This window comes from Doryrhamphus excisus, chromosome 19 (assembly GCF_030265055.1).
Source record: "Doryrhamphus excisus isolate RoL2022-K1 chromosome 19, RoL_Dexc_1.0, whole genome shotgun sequence".
Taxonomy (NCBI): Eukaryota; Metazoa; Chordata; class Actinopteri; order Syngnathiformes; family Syngnathidae; genus Doryrhamphus; species Doryrhamphus excisus.
In genome coordinates this window covers 7,850,240-7,873,407 of record NC_080484.1, presented here as the reverse complement: position 1 = coordinate 7,873,407, position 23,168 = coordinate 7,850,240, and the positions used below count along the sequence as shown (strand labels likewise).

Sequence of the window (23,168 nt, the reverse complement as noted above, 5' to 3'; positions counted from 1 at the left end):
TTGTCCTCCGACATGCATGGAATCGTGCAATGTCCATCCTGGCTACTTACTTTGATTCCGTTGGCTATCTGTTACCCCTGACTTTGCCCTAATGTTGAAGATATGACATGACCTGCAGGCATCTGTTCCCTTGAACACCCTCCCCACACCCTTGTCTTGTGGTATTTCTCGGGTGTCCACGCCCCGTGTCCTGTGGTGTATCTCCTTTAGAGGAGTGTATGCTTTGTTTATGGTCAGTGACATGCACAAGCACTGTGGGGCCTAACTGAATGTGAGCACTGTCAGAAGCGATTAGAGCCATGCGTGTTGCAAGCGTATATGTGTGTGTTTGGCTAGTTGACTGGTGGGGAGACACCAGTACAGATGGAGGCTTCAGATGCCATGAGTGTCATGGTCAGGTCTCCTCCTGTCCTCTTTGGTCGCCATCAAGAAAAGCCCCGGTGCTGCTTGTCCAAAGTAACCCAAGCATCCCGTCGGCCACTCCACTGTTCCCTTTGTCTCCTTGTCCCTCACTCGGCCATCATAGATATTGATAACACTTCCTGCAAATCCTGTATTAGCCAATATACTAGCAAGCAGACAGCTCAGAAACATTCATTCATTCATTAATTTTCTACCGCTTTTTCCTCACGAGGGTCGGGGGTGCTGGAGCCTATCCCAGCTGTCTTGGGGTGAGAGGCGGGGTACACCCTGGACCGGTCGCCAGCCAATCACAGGGCACTTATAGACAAACCATTCACACTCACATTTGTACCTATGGACAATTTGGAGTTAATTAACCTAGCATGTTTTTGGAATGTGGGAGGAAACCGGAATACAGGGAGAAAACCCACGCATGCACGGGGAGAGCTCAGAAACAGATTCAAGTATTTAAGTCTTACTTGACAGATTTATGCCGCCATAGTACCTTCAAGTTGTCAGACTGCGGATAACATTAGAACACTGTACAATAAAAAGACATTTAACGTAATTAAAGTGACAGCGGCAATAATGGAGCCTGTTCATCAGGATTTATTAGGACTGTTTAAAACAAAGCCTAGATGGGGTCAAAAACATATTTAATTATTCTCAAATATGCTTTATAATAGCTTATTTATCTTTACCAATGGCGAATATATGTTTCTTGTATATTCAAACTGAATTATACTGGTAGCTATATGTCTAGCCTAAACACACATGCACACACACACAGTGTTGGAAGTGTTATGAGGGTGGGCTGGATGCTATAGGGGCAGATGGTTGGTTCATGGCCTTGCTCACTCGATCAGACTAGGCATTTTGTTCAGACACCGAGCAGAGACCTCTATTGCCTTGAGGCAAACTCTCTCACACGCACACACGCACACACGCACACACGCACACACACACACACACACACACACACACACATACGGTCTGTGAGCCAAAGATGAATTTCTATTATATCTGCAACACACAGCAGATAATACAGTGTCTCTTCTGCCCCTCATCATCTTCTTCGATAACAAATGATCAAACCTGCTCCCCTCTTCTTATCTCTCTCCAGAATTGTTGTTGCCGCCAAATCTGTGGTCATGCCTTGCGTGTTTGTAATGCATTTACATTATAATGTATGTGTGCACACCGGAGTGAAAGTGACTGCATCTGTGATTTTTCTCGGGTTAAATATACCTGACACGGATATCTAGTTCCAATAAGGTAGGATTTCTGAAACTTTGTCATTTCAAACAGTCAATAATTACATTTATTTCATAAAAAGCCAAGACCTAACCAATTGAACTTAATAAGGTGCACTTCTTCATCCCCACGCCTGACACGCCTGAGTGCGCAAGTGTTCTGTTTATGTAAAAAGGAGGGATTAAGAGGAAGCGTGCAAATGTAGCTTTTGAAAGTAAATCAATTCATAATGCCAGCAGGCTTGAAAGGGTATTTAACAGGGTCAATCAATTAAGTGCGGCTTCAAACATTTTCATGCTAAGACTGAAAACTGGGGAAAACACTTTTGATTACTGGTAACCTTCTTAGCTGTGTCACGATAACCCAGTTGTCATATTGTTAAAGGACACCAATAATGTTCATTTTTGGAGCTTTGTATTGAGTTGTGGACTCCTATAGAGCAGCTACACACAATAACCCACACAGAAACCTTTGTAGATCTTCCAGATTCTGCACCTCATCCTGCAGTGTTTCCATGGACTTCCTGTCTGTTGAATTTACTCCACCACAGCCAACCCTTTTCTAGGTACGCCCACTCCACTGTGATTGGAGATACTCCCAAGTGCTCCCGAGGACTTCGGAATACATTGGTACATTGATTAGTGCAGGCAATCTGCAGCCCAGTAAGGAAGTCTGAATCACATTGACATCAGTAGAACTTCAATCCAAGAACATCCAAAACTTCTTTCAGGGCTCACTTCCAAATGCGCAAACGTAACATTTCTAGTTCAGAAAAGTGGAAAAAGCATAATAGGTCCCCTTTATGTAATGCCATTGGTTGGGGGTCTTTAGCTTTAATACAGTAGATTAAAAAAGTCACTCCACTACACTGGTCACCATTAACCAACCATTTTATGTTCACTCAACATACATGAAACTTCAATACAACTTTAAGTACCACTTGTGTATAGTACACATGGTGTGTTTTGGTCGTTTCCCCAAGGAAGAGATCATGCTTTGTTTCAGAATGGCATGTTTCTCTTCAGGAACCGCAGTTTCCTTGTGTCCACAGCACTCATGCAGCCCCAGACTGTGACGCAACCACCAGACATGTATCTTTTGTTGCCAGCCTTTTAATAATCACTCACTACTCTGAAGCATATTCATTTCATTTCTATAGTTTTTTTTAGATGTTACGTGTATAAATATTGTGAGGCTTCCTGGCTAGTATTTTTGATGCTCTTTTTCTGGTCTTATCTGTGACCTCCAATGAATTTTTACTATCTTTGTTTGTGTTTGTAATTGCTCTGACCCAAGCATGCCTCGAACAATAACCTCACCTAATAACAGCTGATTCTCAAGGGATTGTGTTTATATTATACATATGGTGTAGGGTGGAGGTTGCTTGGCTTCAGTAAGCAGTATGCATTCAAAGAAGCAATAGAGGGGTTTTAGCACTTAGGAATAGTGAATGAAAAGAATAGAATGGTTCAAGATTGTGCCTTTAATCCTCCATTACCAAGTTATACCCATACAAGGGCTACATAGGGTTATATGGAAGCCACACACCACATTTTTATCAAAATTTTGATTAAACATAACTAGTGACCATATGTCCTGTAGTATATGCTAGCCACATTATTACCAGGAATTAGGGGCTTTCAGCTCTTCTAAATTATGAATATCATTTTTATTTGATGACCTATAGCAGGTGTGCTTACTAGCTCACAGTTGCTATATTTGCTTTTGGCCATTAAATATCTTTTGTAAACAGGTAATGTGTGATTTTACAGCAGTAATAAAGCAACAGGTGCATTCTTCAACAAAACCTAAAGCGGTCAGAGGATGTTACGAGATATGCAGTACAGTATATGCCAAGATTTAGGATGGATCACATTTTGCATCACAACAACATAGGTCTTGAATGGCTGAATTTTCTTGATACAAGGCGTTATGTGCTGTTGTGTCTAAATGAGCATGAGCGGCGTCTTGGCCGGAACATGTCCTCCTCAGTGTGACCTTGAGCTGTCTGGAGAAACAGCCTTGTCTCAGCAGCAGCAGCAGCTGTGTCACTTCAACTTAACATCTTCAAAGCTTCCTTAAGGGACTCGGACTGCCAGCATCCCTGCCTGCCCATACGCCCAGTAACCCCCCCCCCCCCCCCACTCCCCTCCATTTTCAGATACAACTCCCACCCACCCACCCACACCACACACCCTGCCCTGAGCTACCATCCATGCACATTGTCTGTCATGCATACTGATCCACACGTTGGCTCTCAACAGCAAACACTGGCTGGCTGCTCGACTGCTGACAAAGCCCAGCCAGGCCGGGCCCTGCAGCCCTGCAGACACAGGAACGGCAATGGGGGCAGACACCGGTGGCCTCCAGCCACTTCTCGTCAGCTCTACATATGTCACATGTTAATGGCATCAAGTGTGTGGCCACCCACAGGTCACGGGCAGCACATTGAGATGTTTTCTCCTTGGAGTGCCAGTTAGGGATGAGTGTGGTTTATTGATCATATAGAATTTGATCACTAACTCGTAAATGTTGTGTGGTAAGCTTGTTCTTACATGGCAGTAATCAGCCAGATGCACAGTTAATTTAAGTGGAAGTAGTTAACAGCCTAACTGGCTGCCATAAGTATCTGCTCTACTGTGTCTGTAGCTTTAATGCTAATGAGCTGTGTTTAATCAATGCATGTCTCCCTTGTGTTGCTCCTGTGTCACGTTCACATACACTGGGACTCCCATGTCTGTAGTTATAGTTGGCGAAACTCCAGGCTTTACTTTAAGATGTGTAGTGAAGCCTGCTTGTTTATCTGCTTGTTAAAGTATGCCAGAGGCGGTACAGAGGCTTTTCATTCATGATGTCAGGAAAACCCAGAACTTTAAAACCAATAGTTAGAGTAACTTTTCTATCAAAAATGGAACAAAGAAGGGAGAGAGCTGATATTTTTCTAATGTTTGTTGCTCATAAATAGGCTCTCGGGACACATATTACTGTTACATTCATTTATTCATGCATTTTCTACCACTTAGGGTGTAAGTGGGGGTACACCCTGGACTGGTCGCCAGCCAATCACAGGGCACATATAGACAAACAACCATTCACACTCACATTCATACCTATGGACAATTTGGAGTGGACAATTAACCTAGCATGTTTTTGGAATGTGGGAGGAAACCGGAGTACCCGGAGAAAACCCACGCATGCACGGGGAGAACATGCAAACTCTATACGGAGATGGCCGAGGGTGAAATTGAACTCTCCTCGCTGTGAGGCCTGCGCGCTAACCACTCGTCCGCCGTGCAGCCCTATTACTGTTACATCATGATTAAAAAGTTTTCATTATTGGGGAAAGTCTTACAGGACAGTTTCTTTTGTAGATCACTTTTGTAAGGAATCTAATTGAGATAAAAACATTCAGGTTTTATTAGCGGAGTCTGTGGTCATTAAATTCGCAGCAGCTGTGCTTGCCTTGGTTTATGCTGAAAAGGAAACAGCCCAGTGTCGCTTTCACCTCTTCCGCGTGTGCATGTGGGAGCTTTGCCTTTCATATCGATCACACTGCCAACTGTTTGTTTTTGTCTTTTCATATAAAGAACCCCCAGGCGTCTCATGGAGGCCCCGGCGGACTTTTGCTGCACGCTAAAGGCCTTTTTTTTTTTGTGAGGTGGTGTCACGCTGGCTTGTTCCGCCAAAGCTTTGCGTTTCTTATTATTCATGGCTCTCTATGCGTTTGTTGAGAAGGCCAGGATCAAACAGGCCGATTTGCAACGCCTGACACCCACTGCTATGAGTGAGTGTGTGTGTGTGTGTGTGCGCGCGCGTGTGTGTGAGAACTCAGCTCTAGCTCAGTAATGACAGGATTTGTTAAACAGTAAATTAATGAATAATGAAATATCCAGCGCCTCCATTGCCTGGAGCAAGGTGCTGTAAGCAGGAATTACTCCCGACCTGCACTCGGCTGTCTGCATGCTGGATAACCTGTGTGTGTGTGTGTGTGTGTGTGTGTGTGTGTGTGTGGGGGATAAGCATTTTTACAGCCCATTGGGTGACAGAGCGCTGAGAGGCTTTGCTGATGGCGACATGCTTTCTCACTTTCTACCAAAATGACAGGCAGGCATACAGGAAGCAAAGACATAACTTCTTTATGATATGTGCTGAAATTTTACGAGCTGTTATTCCCAATTGGATGGTATTCAACCAGTCTCCTCATAGTGGCATTTTAATAAAACAGCTTCATTAGATACGACAGAGTCATATTTCTGCATCATGATCACTGGGATGGGAGGGTGTTTTCTGAATTTTGCTGGCTCAGCACGAGTAGGATTGACTTGTATAAGAAGCTCCTGGACTATGAGAATTTAAATCTTATACAAATAAAAAAATTTGTTTGTAAATATATCAAATCATTTCAAGGAAGAAGCTGTCTAGTCTATCTCTGCTAACTCATTTACCACACCAGACTTGAGTATATTACTGTATAGCCAAAATACATGATTATATCTAATTATAAAAAGGTCATACAATCTTGAACGCCGTTTATTGTTGCAGCCAACCCGTCTTTGTTGGGTAGCCACTGATCCTCGGTAGCGTCTCCTCTTTGTTGCGCGGCAATCGCTTGCGGACGTGCGGGTACTGAACTCTGCACCTGCGTCATGCAGCGTTCCACTCCACGGGTCACAGGCAGCCCCCGGCCTTTTCTCTCTCTCTCTCTCTCTCTCTTTTTTTTTTCTCCTCCCTCCTCCTCTCGCTCCTCGTGCGTCACGTGATCTTCCCTCCTCATTAGCACACCTGAGCGAGATAGCCTCCACAAAAGAAGGCCCGCCAGGCACAATTCCATTCCCCTTCGCGCACGTCGAGTGAGAGGCCTCTAGAATCTAGCCAATTATCTCCCTGGAATAAGACGCTATCCATCCTGCTGTGTTCATGCTCTGGAATACATTGCTGGGTCTTTGCAGGATATGATACCAGCACGCGTCTAGAATATTACGACTGTTATTATTAGTTGTTGCATTGATATTGTGTGAATGCTGAGAGACAAGCGTTCACCTGTTGTTGTCCCTTTAAAACAAAACATGCTTATTTGAACTAGGATACTTTTTTAGAAAGGAATAACAATTAAACAGACTTAATTGAAATTTTCAAGTTATTATGACTTTAAATGTTGTTTACATTCCAAGTCTTAACAAGCATTTGACATCAGGTTCCTTTGTTCTGTTTTGGGCTGATTTTTGTGCCAGTTTCCATTGGAGGGTCACATGATTGGGTCGATGAGAACATTACTTTGAAGAAAAAAAAATACATTTCTCCTACGTTACACTCTTCTGCATTCTGTGTGTATGCAAGGGGCCCCGCCTCCAGACAAAAGGCTCTGTGACTGACAAAAAGGCTCACTTCATTCATGCCGTTGTTCTATGACACAAGCACGTTTTAATCTCGCAAGATTCTTCCGTTTGTCTTTCATTATTTGTAGAAATGTTATCCATAGTATTTGGAAATATTACAATTTTCTATCCATATAGCGAACTTAGAATACACCTGTGAGTAAATTTTAAAACTGTGAGTAAAGTACTGAGGGTCCTGGAATTACTCATTGCTGAATGTAATTAGTTACCAGGGAAAGTAAGTAAAAAAAGAAACATCAAATATGTCAAAGAATTGAGATTTAGTTTTGCTGTGGCGTGCCGTTGAGTGATGTTTCATTAGATTAGACTTAATGAGAAGACTGTACTCTGGAACACAACTTGATTACATACACTTTCAACGTCAACGTTTAGAATAGTAATTAATTACATAATTAATTACATATCCTGGTACTGGAAAACACTATTTTTAACAACCCTTACACGCAACACTGAAAATAACAGTACCATGCATCTTAAAACTTCTCTGCTGAGTGTTTTTTAATTGATGCTGATTTAAAATTTGTTTTACTGACAAATTAGTTTTTTCATATTCAAATAGGAATAGATAAGAAAAACTAAATGCAACTTAACAAAAGTTTGATTTGGTTTTGGTTTGATTTATGGGAATACATTTTGGGGTTTTTTAAGGCAATAATCCTCATATATACATAGCCTACAGTATGTAATGTGTATATATAGACCATATGCTGTATGTCTATATAGTCTATAAAGGGTGGTGATGTCATATATAATTCTTACACTGAATGATATGTCCATTATGGGATGCAGCAATGTTGTTATTGAAAGATCATATTACGTATTTTGTTGTTATTGTTCAGCTTTTATGGTACTTTCTATGACACAATTTATACTTGTTCCTTTAGAGCTGGGTTCAAACTTTTCCACCAAGTCATTTTGCACATTAAAGATGCTAAAACCAAACCAATGTAGGTCAATAATTCTACAATATATATCTATCACATAAGTGACAAAGCAAATGTGTAATACATGTTATGAATAATTAATTGATTTTATTTTTAGAATATGCCGAGGGCCAGTTGTGGGCCAAAAACGGTCCCAAAACCACACTTTGGACACCCCTGTTGTAGCATGGTGATGTCAGAAATGGTGTGTTGGGGCATTAATATAACATTATGGTAATTTATGATAATTTGAGAGAACTGTGAATGTTAAAGTCAAATTTGTAAAAGTAATGCATGATGTAACCCATTGTACGCATGTCTATTTTTCATCAATACAAGTTACTACCCAAGTAGAAAAGGGGCCTGCAGCACACCTTTCGTAATAAAACACATGGTTTATTATCAATGTGATAGAAATGAAAGCACTGGACAAATTCAAAGCATGTCTACCCATCATCAGCACCAGGACAACAGCTCTATAAGAAGAGAAAAAAAAACACTGGATGAGTCCTTCCCACCTCCAGCCTTCACAAAGATCAAATCACAGATAAATAGGCCTACTCCAAAATAGCTGGCACCTATTTACACAATCAACCATTTAAATTAATATAAATAAATATATACACGCATAAATTACCCCCTCCTATTTGTGTGTAGTACCCAGACACTCTTCATACCAACAATGCTTTTCCTGCATGAAGACAATCACAAGCTCACACATACACGCACACACAATGTTTGTTGGCTGCACACCGCACCTCAGTCTCACAGGACGCTGGTATGGGGAGCAAAATGGATGTAACACATCAACCAGCAATGTCCTCGGGGGAATGAAAGAAGGTAACACAGATGAACAATCCTTCTGTGTCTCTGAATTTCCTCCTCCTTCGCCTCAACCTCATGCAGGCCCAAAGCGCGGCGGGTTAGTGTGGCAAGCTGGAAGTAATAACGCCACTGTTTCACTTTCGCTGCTTCTCCTCTTTGTCGCCGCCCTTGTTGTCCCCGTGCCGGTTGTTGGATGGGTTGTTGAGGAACATCTTGTCGAGTCCTTTGAGGGCCTCGGTGAGGTAGTTTTGGAGGGCCGTGAGCGCGGCACAGATGGCGGGAGAACCGAAGCCGTGTGTGATAAAGGAGAAGTGAGAGAGGCAGCTCTGGATGCCGGGTTCCAGGATAGGCGTGGGCCTTGAGTTGCCCAGGGGAGTCCTGTCCTGGGCCAGCAGGTCTGTGAACTCTTTGCACAGCTGTCTGCAGGGAAGAGAGACCATAGTATGTCAGGAGGGAACATCATTGTAGAAAAGAAAGTACTGGGATTGTACCTTTAGTGGTAAACTATAGGTATATATTTGTTATCTTATGTGACAGCATTGAGTCTTTGGGGACATTTTATATGCATTTAATATGCCATTTGCATACAGACTATATATTTGTGTCTACCGCAAGTATTCCACATTAGTGCGTCCCCTTTTGTTCTTTATTATTAGCCTTATGTTTCATGTTCACTGCTTCTGATTGGCTAAAATGGCCTTACAGTTTGCCGTTACAGCACCACCTGTTGCTGGGGCATACACTTAACAGCATGTGAATGAGTTTCATGGTCAACTATTGGCATTATTTTCATTCTAGCATGGGGCTTCTTTATGCCACCTGCGCAAGATTGCAAAAAATTATAGAGGCGTCCCTCGTTACTAATTGGTACCAGACTTGTCTGTGATAAGTGAATTTTTGCAATGTAAGATGCAATATTAACAAACAGAATATTTTCATAGTTAGAGAATAGAAAACCTGTTTATGACCTTATGACAAATATGTTTTTACCACTATTAGAGCCCCTGGACAAGAAATAACACCCCTACAGTCACCTTTACACTCCTATCATACTCTGTTTACACCCAATTGGGCAAAACTACACAGGCTACAGGATGACTGCTGGGACATAAGAGATTGTCGCCACTCATAGCATATGCAAACAAGCTAATTTATTTGTTCTAAACATAAAGTGTTTAAAATGTAGAAGGGAAGAAAAGTAGAGTAAAAAATCCAAATCTACCACTAATTTTTGGTCACTCTATCATGTCGGACATTCATTAATCCTGCTGCATTGTACTGTCATCACAGTGGAATCCACTTTTCAACAGTTTCTGAAACCCACATGATATAACACTGAAACTCTTGTTTTTAAACAAAGGCACTTAAGCTTTGTGATTATTCTTGGGCAATAAATCACACTGACTAATCTAACACAACCCCAGTGCTACTAAATCCATATATGTATTTTTGTTGTTGTACAAAAACAAAAGACATGCTGAGCATTTTTCCTCGCATACTTTTTTTGTGTGATGTGTACAGCATTTCTCTGGAGAGCATTCTGAATGCACTCCAAAGCAAAAAGATAAACACATGAGTTAAGTGTTATTTAAAAAAGCAAGTCTTGCTGTAACACAACGTACAAACATACCAGATTTCAGCAATGATTATTATTATTTATGGAACCAGATTGAAAAGATGCTGGGTGGGCTACATTATGGTTATCTACGGCCATGCATTTCTTGTTTCGATAGAATTTGTAGTCCATAAAAAAAGCTTTTAAGAGTCACACAGTTTGCCCTTTTCAGGCTCACAAATGGGAGCCAAAATATGGCTCCTCCGTATTTCCTTTTTTTCCACACATTCATTCCAAAAAACGTTAATACCATGAATCCCCATTAATCTCAGGCGAAATGTGCATGTGGGCTTCCCAGCATGCCTTGCGGGTTACAGAATGGTGTAAAATGAGTATGGTATCAATAGTATAACCTGTATGGTATTGTGTATTCTGTTTCCCAACATTTTTTTTGTCTTGTGTACCCCCAGATCCTTTTTGTCATACCATAAGTTTTAGATGGAATAGAATTAGATGGCTTTATTATTGCCTTAATTCGCTTATAATTGGCTTAATTAGAAGGCCCTAATTATGGAAATAATAAGCAGAAAAATGGCACGTTTTCCACAAAGTAAGCCCTACTACCTTGATTGTACTTCGTAACTGATGCTAGTCAAGCTAGTCTGTAGCTGCTGTAGAGCAGAGCTAAACAATGCTGCCAGTGCCAAGTAAAATGAAGTCTGGGAGTTTGTTTTTTTGTAGCCTAGCCAGTCTGTGTATGTGGAAACTGACTTGTTAGCTTAACGCTCCCAAAGACATATTTATGTCTTTTTGCACCAGAGACACAAAGAGGTGATGATGTGACTCCACAGTAGAAGAGAGCATGTCTTTTGTTTGAACTGGGTTTTTTTTTTGAGAACTGATATTTTGCTGAAACTTATCTATGTTCTACGCTTTATTACAAAAGAGCAGAAAAAAGCAGAAATTAACTTGTTTTTTCTGATGAAAGATGAGACTCTAATCTTTCTTTTGGTATATCCCAAGTCTATATAGCACAAGATCAATCATCAAAATGGCTGGTACTGAAAGGGAGTACTAAGGGAGAGAGGACTAAGCTAGTAGAGTTTTAGCATGTTGTGTTAGCCAATATAGCTGCCTTTTTTTCACCGACATCTAATTAGCGAAGGTAAATATTTGGCGTGTATTATTAAATGAGTTGTCCCGCCCCCGTTCACCAGATGAGTTAGCAGCAGCCCTCGTCTCCCCATAATCTTACCCCTCCCTGTCATAGTGGAGAAGGTGAGCCACAATGTGTTCAATGACATTCCACATAGTAACAGTGCAGGGATTCAGAGGGATTGTTGACATTCAATTTCAACTTTATTTATTTTGTTTTGGGAAGATTTCAAATGAATGTACTGAATATGAGATGTTTTTGAAGGTCTATCATAAATATTTAAATATTACACTTTATAGTATTGAACAATAAGAGTAAACTTTCAGAGTTTGAATTATGTAAAGCTCTTGTTGGGTCAGTTCAGGTTTTAGAGATGTGGTGCCCGAGGTGATTTCTATTTTTTCCACAGAATTCCTGGTGGCACCCCTGATTGTGACTATGCATGTATTCATTATGAACTGACGTTTTGTGATTGCGCTGAACATTTTTATTGTACATTTATCATAAACAATTGGAGAACCCTGGGTGGGATTCATTGTGGTCATCTACATCTGTGCATTTCTTCTTCTATTAGGGAACATTATAAGTGTATAAAATTACACACATTTTTTGCTGCCTTGAATGGAATTATGTGAAACTCATTTTTAATTGATTCAATTGATCTTTAACGTGCCTCACCAAGCCTAAAATGGTTCATCAAATTCCACAACAATAAAAATTTCAAGGCTTTATTAATAGGCAATAGGTTTCTTGTCAATGTTGGACATCCCCAATATACCCAGTTAAACTTCAGCAAATCACCCTCTGGTTTTGGCACCAATTTATATTCAAGGGATCTTATAGCTTCTCCCCCCTGCACACACACACATCACACACACACACACACACACACACACATCATACACACACACACACACACTCTGCACGCGGCCTAAGGGCAGCACTACAGCAAATGAGTGACAGGCTGTGCAGGCCCAAGCCCAGCTGGGGTTAGTTGAGTAGAGAGGGGAAGTCTCCACCCCGGGCTACACTTAAGGCTCTCGCTGTTGTTTTCTGACAACTTGAAACACTTCACTGATAAATAATGAATTTCTAAGAGGCACCCCCGACACAGTATAGTGGAACAGGTTCAAATCTGAGCATCAAACACCCACCGTGGGGAACACATTGGGCCATACTGACAATTTACCAACAAAAATCTGCACGAGAAAATGAGCAAATGACATGTCTTCATCTCACTGTAGCGTTGCACACATTCCCACCAAGGCCTACATTGACTTATGAATAAAATGTCATGCTTTTTAAAAATTTCTTGTGATATGCTGGTCACCTTATGTCTGATTAAATTCCATTTTTTCGGTCTCTCGCTTCTCTGGCTACTCCAAGAGCCACTTTCTGAAGGAAATTGGATCCTCCGGTGTTTAATAGCCATAAAATGGAGTATTCTAAGTAACTTTACATGGAGATCTAAGACAAGAAGCAAGGGTCAAACATACATGAAGTACCTCAGCACTTGTATCTCCAAATGCCAGTGTGCTCCACTGACCTCATAAAAGTCTTCAACATCAAACACACAGCCCAAGGTTTCTTGTAAATGAAGCAGTTAATGCTAATCTTGGACTGACATTTCCCAGAAATAAAATGACATTTTTATATAGGTTTGCACTGAATTAAAATCATTTTAAAGATTCCATTAAATATCAGGTTAACCCATATCAAACTATGAATAAAATCTCCAAATGTCATTGCTATAGTGTTCATATAGGAGATATAGCACAGCAGGCTTTGCACCCCCCCAGGCCATCCTTTAAGAGGGCCTTGGAAAATGAAAGCAGGGTTTAATTTCTCACTAATTCCTTTCAGCAGAAATGCTCCCATTTGGAGGAGATAGATGGCCTGTTTTTCACCCCATGGTGTGTGCTGTTATGTCATTGCAATGGGCAAAGTTTGACAAATATTTTAGGTGTTAAATATGAATTTACTTGTACGCTACTGGACTATAGTGATGTCATTCTGAGGCATCAAACTCACTTGGTGGCCAGCAGCATGTTTTTCCGCGTGTGCAGCTCGTTGGGGTCGGTGTGCTGCCGGTTGAGGTACTCGCTCACGGCCTTGGTGGGGAACTCTGTCTCGCAGATGTAGCCGAAGTCCCTTGCAAGGTGCACGGCCTCCCCTGTACGTTGCAAGGTATATGTAGAAATAATTAATATGACCTGCATTGCAGAAGCGAATTAAGCGAATTAACGCCTATTTTTTTAAATTGTGGTGCACTCTTTAATGCAATCCAACATGCATTAGCGCCTATTAAAATATTTTGGCATAACATTTTCGTTAAATATGTCTTTTAACAGTTGCTAAACAGCCATGATTAAATTTCATATGAACGCCTGGCTAATGAAATCATGCATTTACAGCACATTAATCGACAAAAAACAAAAGATAAGCAAATAAATAATAATCATCATAATAATACATCACCTTCTACTAGTGAGGTTAGTAACGTCACATTTGCAGCCTTGCGTCTTCCAGCAGGTAAATTCAATCCAATCTTCTCCAGTTTTTCTCTCAGGCATTTCCCCCCGTTTTTGGACTTTGCTCTGTGAAAATCCAGACAAATATGTATCAGGATCATTTCTGAACAGTAGGCCGCTAGGGATGTTTCAAGTGAGAGTGCGTCTCAGGAGATGTGTGTGTGTGTGTGTGTGTGTGTACCTTCTCAACACACCCCCCAGCAAGGAGGCGTTGAGGCACTCGGGTGGGGAAAGTCTCCTCTGCACCTCCCCAACGGTCACTTTGTATTTGGATGTGGAGCTGAGCAGGGACAGCCGACCCGGTACCGAGCAGAACAGTTCGTTTATGTTGACGGTGACTCCACCGATGAGGCCGTCCTTGCCCAGCATCAACGAGCCAATGTTCTTGGGGGGCATGGGTACTAAAAATAATCATTAAAAATATATAATATAATGTAAATATTTTTAAAATGGAACAATGGGAATGCTGATATTATAGAATATATGAACAATTACAGATATTATCTCGAGTTTCCTGGTAATGTATTACCGTTTTACCAATGGAATGTGTGTGTTCCGTTTCAGGGCGCTTTTTTCCCCACGTATGTTGCGCAAAATGTGGTCAAAAACAACAACGAACACTAGAAAAATATGCTTATTATTGCGGTTGTTGTTTCAAGTGGTGTGCAACCACTGCATCCCCCTAAATGCAATATTTACCAAAATATTGTGCACTTTACTACAACTACCAAAATAAACATTCTGTAATTGTTCAATTTGAATTTAGGAATATATTGCATGTTGTGGTGTATAATGATGTGGTTTTGTTCATTTTAGTACCAGGCGCGTTCATGTGGCGGTTTAATGAGGCGGCGACGCGCAGGTCATTTGCTCTTATTTAATGTGGCGCGACGTTCTCATTAGAATACTATTGATTGCTGATTGGCCCGCTCTTCTCCAATCGCATTAACCACCTCCCGGCCTGCAGGAAACGTCCATGCACGGCCGGTTTAACTCCCACCATGCAGCAGCCCTGGCACTGGATGCTCCCTCATAATGCTTCATGTTCATTCACACATTAATGTCCGTAAAAAAAAAAAAAAAAACGACACTGCACCCAAGCCATGGATGCATTCACAGGGGCCAGTTTTTGATAGCTCCACGGGGGATAATACAGCAGATTAGCTCTAAACGAGCTCACAGGATCTCCGTGAGCGGTGCCATTTATTACATCAGCGGCTTAAATGCCCCGCGGGGAGCTCAGTCACTCAACATCCCACAACTGAATCATTGCACATCATCAGCCGGGCGCTTGCATGCGTGCATGAATGCGTGCGTGGCAGCCTGTCGGTGTATAGCTCCGTGTAGGGAGGGGCTGGGGGTCGTTATCCCGCCTTATAGCCCCTCATCCTCATATATTTTCATGCTTTCCGGTAATAAAGATCCTGCATGGGCTACATTTGCTCCCATCACAAAAACATAAGACACAGTACAAGAACTGCATTAAAAATGGCCTATTACACAAAAAAATTATGTCCAGTTTACTATGTTGCACTGCACTACACCCATTTTAGTATTTAGCAATATTTTTCTTAATAGTGCTTAGTCACTTAATCTTCTTAAAATATATTTTTACACCTCTTGTATTCGATAATACAGCCTATATTGAATGAATATCCAGACACCATCATGTACATTAATCAAAACAATAATATTCAGTGTGTGAGTGTTTACCTTTCTTAATTACAGATTGATCCAGTATGTTGGTTCCGTTGGCGTCTTCAATGGTCTGTTAGCACCGAGATAGATACGAACCATTGTCAGCTTGTTTAATCCAGATGACACACACACCCACACCCACGCAGTAAAAAGCCCACTTACACTTGTAGTTTTCCAATAAAAGATAATGTTGCTTCATTCAACGTGACAAGTAATACTGAGATTATAAATTGACATTGTCTATTTATCGTCCAATAGTAAAAATATGCACCTATGCTTACATTACAAATATAAATATAAGATGGCATCATTTTTGAAATATTCATTTTTTAATCATCCAAATAATTAATCGAGATTTTTACACTAAACTAATTTAGTGTATTTTTTTAAACTGGAAATTGTCAATTTTGTTTTTATGTAGCTCATAATAATTGAAAATATCAGCATAAGATTTATATTGTTATGTCATATGTTTTCTTTCATAAACAGGCCTTATGTTTAAGCTTTAAGGGGTGAGCCCTGAGGGGGCAGTGACCTCTGGTCTCGAATAAAATCATTATTTTAGGTCTTATTTTAGTTCTATTTAAAAAAAAAAAAAAAAAAGAAAATGACAATTACTAGCATCATTTGCTACATGTCCTATTTTATGTGGCCTTCCCTATAATTGTGGAAATAGCAAATACTGTAACCAAATTTCGCTATAAAGTACAACAGTACAAATATAATGCAAAGGGGCGAGGGGAAAACTGTTTTTACATCCTTAGAAAAATGTCTTACCTGAACATCCTCCATGCCGTGGAGCCCATGCAACAGTCCGTCACCCATACCGGACTCCAGTCCCGGATGAGCGGAGTGCAGCAGCACGTCCGGTCGCCTCACCCCACCGTAGTCCCGCCGTGGGTCCAGCCCAGGCAGCTGAGGCAGCGAGGCCCGAGGCTGGGCCAGCAAAGACGAGCTGTCCATCCGCTCCCCGGCCGCATCCTGCCGCTGCCTCGCCCCCCACGCCCCCTGTTGGCTCTGGTGAAGGGAGTTCAGGGAGTAAGGGTCGCTGACGTGAGAGTACGGGTCCTGGCTCTGGTAGTGTGCGAGCGGCTGGTACGGCGGCGGGAAGTAGGGCGGCTGGAAGTCCGATGAAGGGGCGTGGGAGAGTGGCGGCGCGCTGGAGTAGGGCCCCGCGTGGGATACGGAGCCCAGCTGGGACAGGCGTGAGCTGTGACTGGAGACGCCGTCGTGGCGGTCCTTGAAGGAGCACGCAAAATCAGAAAAACACATTTCAGTTGAAACGAACCCATCATCATGAGCTTAAAACTCACCGCTGTGCAGTAAGAGTGAACCAACATCTGGATCACCGCTGCCGGCCTCACTAAAACAACACAACCAGCCCAACACTCAACTTTTTTGGTCCAGAGGAGCTCAGGCTGTGCCGCTCCAAACACCTCCGGGGGCTGTCTACTCTCTCCCTCTTTGCACTCTCTCTCTCTCTCTCTACCATCAGTGTATTTGAGCAATGAACCTCCGCCTTCACCCCACGGTGTCATTGTTATGCAGGACTGAGACTTGCGCCAATATTAACGCCAGACGGCCAGGACAAGTTTGCATCAAACAGGCTGCTTATAATTCTAATTTCCCCTCATAACAAAAGTGACCAACTTCTTCCACCGACCACCACCTAAATATTCTGCTTTGCTCTTACCACAATTTTTACTTCATTCTACCTGCAGGTAATTGTATGAGAAAAAAAAAAAACAGCATAAATGGTAAAAATGATCTCTACCATCACAATGCTTCAGTTCATAAAATCTTGACACCCCCCCTCCTACTGAGAGACATGTGTGTTCATATTGTTGTCCCCACTGCTCCAATAACACACGCACAACCAACATACACTCCAACATACACAAGTATAGATGTATGAGATGTATAAAATACATCTCTGATGTTTTTGAGTACAGCGAGATGGAGTCCGAATACGACCAGTGGTACTCGAACCAATTTTTTTTACAACAAAAAGAGCAAGAATAAACACCAATGGGTATACTCAGAAATACAAGTATCACTATATGTACTACAAGTACCGCTATTTGTACTACTTCCACTTGCCATCACGATATTTACATGATATATTTCCCAAGTACCCCTCACTGCTACCAATGTACCACCACTGGTACTCGTGCCACAGTTTAAGAATTAATTCATCACCTGGCACTTGTAAAGTTACTTTCTGTAACAGCTGGAACATAAACACAGTCAACGCTTTAACATTGAATTGCTGCATAAAGTACGCGGGTACTCTCCTGCTGCAAAGAAGTCAATAGTAGTAATATCAGTAATATTCAAGGATTACAATCCAGCAGTGAAAAGCCAGAGTAAACACTAATGCTATCCCAAGCGCTGCGTGACGCGTGGGGGGCTCGTGTGAACCGTGTCATGAGTCAAAAGGCGCATTAAAGTCCACATTGTGATCCACGGGGCCTTCTTTAATGACATTAGGGCTCTCTTAACACTCCCGTGGCCGTGGGAGAGAGGCCATGTGTGGCAAGATACAAGGATCACCCACTGGGGGCCCCTTTTTCTCTTGGCTGGGCTATTTTCTTCTATTATACTTCTGGGATGGAAGCCAAAGTGATTTACATATACATCTCACACGCTTTGGCTAGGAGTTAGCATGGTTACTTCAACTAAATCATGATACAAATCAGTTTCCACATCAATACACCATAAAAAAAAAAAACACTTGACCCAAGGAATCCCACCTCAGGCCTAAATCACACAACCTGCCCATGCAGACCAACAACACGACACATGGAGCCACTACAAACATGCACGTCAACGTTACCTCGTAAATATCTTCATACTTGACATTCTCAACTAGTTTCCACAGCATGGTCGCTTCTCTGCTGTCGGTAAACCAAATGCAAGAGAGGAAGAGATGTCACATCCCTCAGTCTCTCTCTCTCTTCTCTCTCTCTCTCTCTCTCTCTCTCTCTCTCTCTCTCTCTCTCTCTCTCTCACTCTCTCATATACACTCCCTCCCTCTCTCTTCTCATACCCCTCATCTCTTCCCCCATGCTGCAAAGATAGACCTTATGGACAGAAAGATGGCCTCCAAACACAGACGGCTTCATCATTAATGTCCGTAATGAACACCGATGAGGAGCAGAAACCTTGCAGAGCCTCGGCGCGGCGCTCATCATTCATTCCTCAGATGTTCTAACCCAAGTCAGTCATCAAACTCCACATGACCTTTTATGAGCTCATCTGCATTCATCACATTTTTCTGAAGAAGATATTCTCTTGTATTGGTGACATAGTGACAGATGCACTGTATCTCCCTCAAGGATGGCGGTATATTCACACCTTCTGACAGGTTTGTGCTGATGTAAAAAGACTAAAACTAACCAGTCGCCGTTTTCGTTCTCTATCCACAAAGTCGAGGCAGATGGCCGCCCCATCTGAGCTGGTATGCTTTGCTGCTTTCATGTATCAAATATAGCCTAGTCGTGAACTTGCTAGAAACAAAAGCCCTCTCTGTCCCCTCTGAAAATGACATTATAAATTTGCTGCATTTATACAATCATCTACATGTACAATTGAGGTTCCTATTTTTGACGGGATTCTCAACGGCCCTACAGACCAACCAGGGCCCCTATAGGGTTCAGCCTGTGCAATCATTCATTAAAATCACTCTTATAATCATTCATATTACCATATATGGCTTAAAATAATTCTTATTATTAGAATTATTAGAAGTGCATTGTCATTCATTTTTATCATTTGATCCCATTTAACCTCCAAACATGAAACATACTTCATTAAATGTCACTTTAAGCTCCTCACTACTAGTAAATTGAATTTATATTTCTTGTCATACACTGTCTATAAGTAATTGCAAATATACATAAAGTATGTATACGTAATGTATATGTGTTTTTACAATTTTTTTTTTCAATGGAGAAAGTGCAGACATATACTGCATCATTCGCTCTATTCTCCAACTTGAACACCCAGCTACACAATTTACCAAACATGTATATGCTGCGCCATCTAGTGGCACAAAGACATACATGCAACCTTACATGCATACATGCAACTTAACCAATTGTATTTGTGTCCTGCTTTCATTATTAGAAAGTATCTGCATGTCTCCAGATGTTTTTTTTTTAAAGTGATGTACATATAATTAATGTATATTGATATATAATGTACTATAAAATAGAATTTAATTTAATAGTTTAGGTCGCGGGGGTGTGCTGGAGCCTATCCCAGCTGATTTCATGGACTGGTCACAGTGTTAAAAATAGTCAATATGATCAAAAATCATATCTACATGAAATGACACTTTTCCCCCAATAGCCAAAGTGAAAATGATGCAATTATGCTCCATTGTATTGTCTAAAAACGAGCACGTCCATATTACTCTCACTCTGTGTGCATCTTGTCTGATTTGTCTTGGATTCCTTTGTTAACTCTTGATGTTGAGTCCAAGAAAGTGCCTCCTTGACATAAATGTTTCAAATGCACGGCTGTTGCCATCAACTCTGAAATGACCTGCTGCCAATGCTTCATCTATTCTTTTCCCTTTTTCTATCTCTCTCTCTCTCTCTCACACACACACACAGGAGCATATGACTGTCAGCCATGACAGATGTCCTGACAGTCTGGAGGTCTGGAGGCATGTTTGTGGTGGTTGTCCTGCAGGGCTTTGACACACGATGTATCAGCATACATAACATAATACCGCACATGTCACAATAATAATATGCAGTGTGCCTATTTATTTTTGGTTTGGTTTGTGGTCTCATAAAAGTGACTAAATAGATGTCAAAAATCATGCTAAAATTCAGAAATCCTCATAAAATGATATTTGTATAACACATTGGGATTGATTTAAGCCTTTTACAAATATATAATATTGTATTGTTTTTGTTTTGACTCAGAGTTTTAGGTGATGTTTTATATCTATTTACAATTCTAGTGCTGTTTTTTTGTTGTTGTTGTTTTCAGACACGCTGTAGTTTAGTATTTGGCCACCAGGTAGCAGTAAAACACCACGGGAATCCATGAAAGTCAAGGAAGCAGAGCAACATCATTTGAGCAAGTGGCCTAACTTTGCTTTAATTATTTCCATTTGATATGATTTATATTATGCCTATTATTATTATTATTGTATATAAGCCATATGTTATTTGTGTGTCAGGCACTCCAAAAATAACGAGCTGTGTTGAACATTTGGTGGTCCCATCCTAAATAGTATAGTGAAACAGTATCACTTCAAATCATTGGCTCCAATACCAAATTGCATCATGTGAGTGCTGCATTGCGCTCCAATCAATCAATATCATAAATTCTGAACAATACATTACACTATGTCAAATTGCAGAATCTCAAACAGGGTTCTAGTGGTTTTTATAGGTCCTTCTTTTCAGCTTTTCTTAATAAAGGTGCTCATGATTTGAATGTGGGTCAGTGGGAATGTTTCCCCCACGCATGTTTTGTGTACAATATGTGTGGGGTGGGGGACGTATACTGCCTGCATCTTAATATTTATTTGTTGGTGTTGGTTTTCCCCTTTGGGATGCCGCCACCATTGAAGCTGTTTTGTCGCATTGCCTGGTATAGTCTCATGCAGGTTGTTCCACAGGCTGGACCCTGCTCTTCAGCCATTGGAACACTGCTAGGAATAGTCACTGCCAAAATAAAATGACTCTTAAGGTAACGATATTGTGTGACTTATATTTATATATTAAAAAAACAACACATTTAAACACAAAAGCCTGCACAATATCAAAAATAATCAGTAAATATTTCAACCCACTGTACTTCTTAAGGGCAAGAATCCCTGTTAAAAAAGCAAAGTTTGTTTGTATCTTTTTTAACAGGATTTTTGGGAACAAGGCGATCTAATGAGGAAAACCCCGCAAGCTATGAAGAAGAGTTCTTCAGTACCTTCCTATTGAAGCCAAACGGCAACAAAGGAAACAAAGAGTGAGGTGAACAAACATGTGCGCTCATTATTATGTGAATAATATGATGAATAAAAAGCTAAACAGACCTGCAGCTCCTTTTTGGAAATCAACTATAGTTCATTCATCATTAGGGCACAGATGCCAATAAAGAGCATCATAGATATTTTGCTTGCATGCTTTGAATGTTGAAGAAGACATTGTGCTAGCTGGTTAATAAATACACAATTGTGTAGTCGAAATTGTAATGCTTGTTCCTGTTGAGATAAATGTCATATCAAAAGGGCCATTTCATTCTAATAACAATAAAATGGAGAGCAGGCTAAAAAGGTGATGTGTTAATGTAGCTCAATAACAGTTATTAGCATGATTAGCATACACACTTGCAGCTTGTAATCTGCAGATGATTTCCTTGTGGGGCATTTATGTTCCGTTTTTCTTGGTTGTTTTTAAGTTGATGTTTACATTGTACATTTTCAGTGGTACAGGAGTGATGGGAGTAGCCGATACCGGCACACAAGCTTAAAGCGGTCAGTGTGGGCAAAAAAAACGTATATAAGTTGCTCCGGAGTATAAGTTGCAGGACCAGCCAAACCGTAAAAAAAAAAGTGTGACCGGAAAATACGGTAATTATAGCTTACGTTTTTTCTACTTTAAGTCTGTTAAAGCTACTTCTGTGAAATATTTTTTCTAATTTGTTTGTTTCTTTCGCCTTTTTCCTGATCACGGCGTCGTCACAGCGGATTTTTTGTTGATACTGATTTTCGGCTTGAGCCCTTTATATTCTGGATGAGACAGCTGGGATAGGCTCCAGCACCCCCACGACCCTCGTGAGGAAAAGCGGTAGAAAATGAAATGATGAATGATATCCTGGATGCCCTTCCTGACGAATACCGATGATGCTTACTAGTGGAGATTCCAACACTAGCCGTCTGAAAATGTTGTGACGAATTCAGAACTGGAATGCCAGTCTAGATTGAAAGAATTGCTTCTCAAATAGTGGGGCGGACCACCCCTGACCCTCGGGGGGGTTGGGTGTTGAATTTTGTGCAGACCTGCCAACTTGTACACATTTATAGTATTCAAGGCTCTTAAATACGCTTGTATACTTGTATTTTCTTGCATTTTTCTGGTTTATTCTGTACAGTACAGATAAATGAATAGCTATTATCAGTTTTTCTAGTATTTCAAATCGGGGGAGGGGTGAAAATGTTTGTCATTTGGAGAGGGCATGACAGAAAATAACTGAGAACCACTGCTTTCTGTGGTATCAAACTTTTTAAACATTTTTTTTCCACCAGGACCAATTTTGTTTGGTTTGTTGTTGCCATTTTAGGCTAATTTAATTTCTCCTTTTTTCCGACAATATCCAAAATATCATTTTGCTATACGTATTTTTTCCCTAAAATTGTACTTATCATGTCTTGTTGGGATGTTGTTCTGTTATTTGCCATTATTTGCGTTT

General features: G+C 41.0%; 1 protein-coding gene across 2 annotated transcripts; it reads right to left on the bottom strand.

The window, feature by feature from the left end:
* Nucleotides 1–8,332: 8,332 nt before the first annotated feature.
* On the bottom strand, nt 8,333–18,688 carry tfap2b (transcription factor AP-2 beta). Of its 2 annotated transcripts, none has more exons than XM_058056882.1 (7): nt 17,054–17,526; nt 16,518–16,979; nt 15,756–15,810; nt 14,224–14,443; nt 13,990–14,108; nt 13,543–13,684; nt 8,333–9,220 (listed from the first exon to the last, which is right to left on the bottom strand). In XM_058056882.1, exons 1-7 carry the CDS (start codon nt 17,276–17,278, stop codon nt 8,935–8,937), a joined length of 1,509 nt encoding a protein of 502 aa, XP_057912865.1. In that variant the 5' UTR covers nt 17,279–17,526; the 3' UTR covers nt 8,333–8,934. The 2 variants fall into 2 exon arrangements, with proteins under 2 accessions (XP_057912865.1, XP_057912866.1); XM_058056883.1 differs by lacking the exon at nt 17,054–17,526 and adding an exon at nt 18,577–18,688 and having other exon boundaries at nt 8,336–9,220.
* Nucleotides 18,689–23,168: the final 4,480 nt, after the last annotated feature.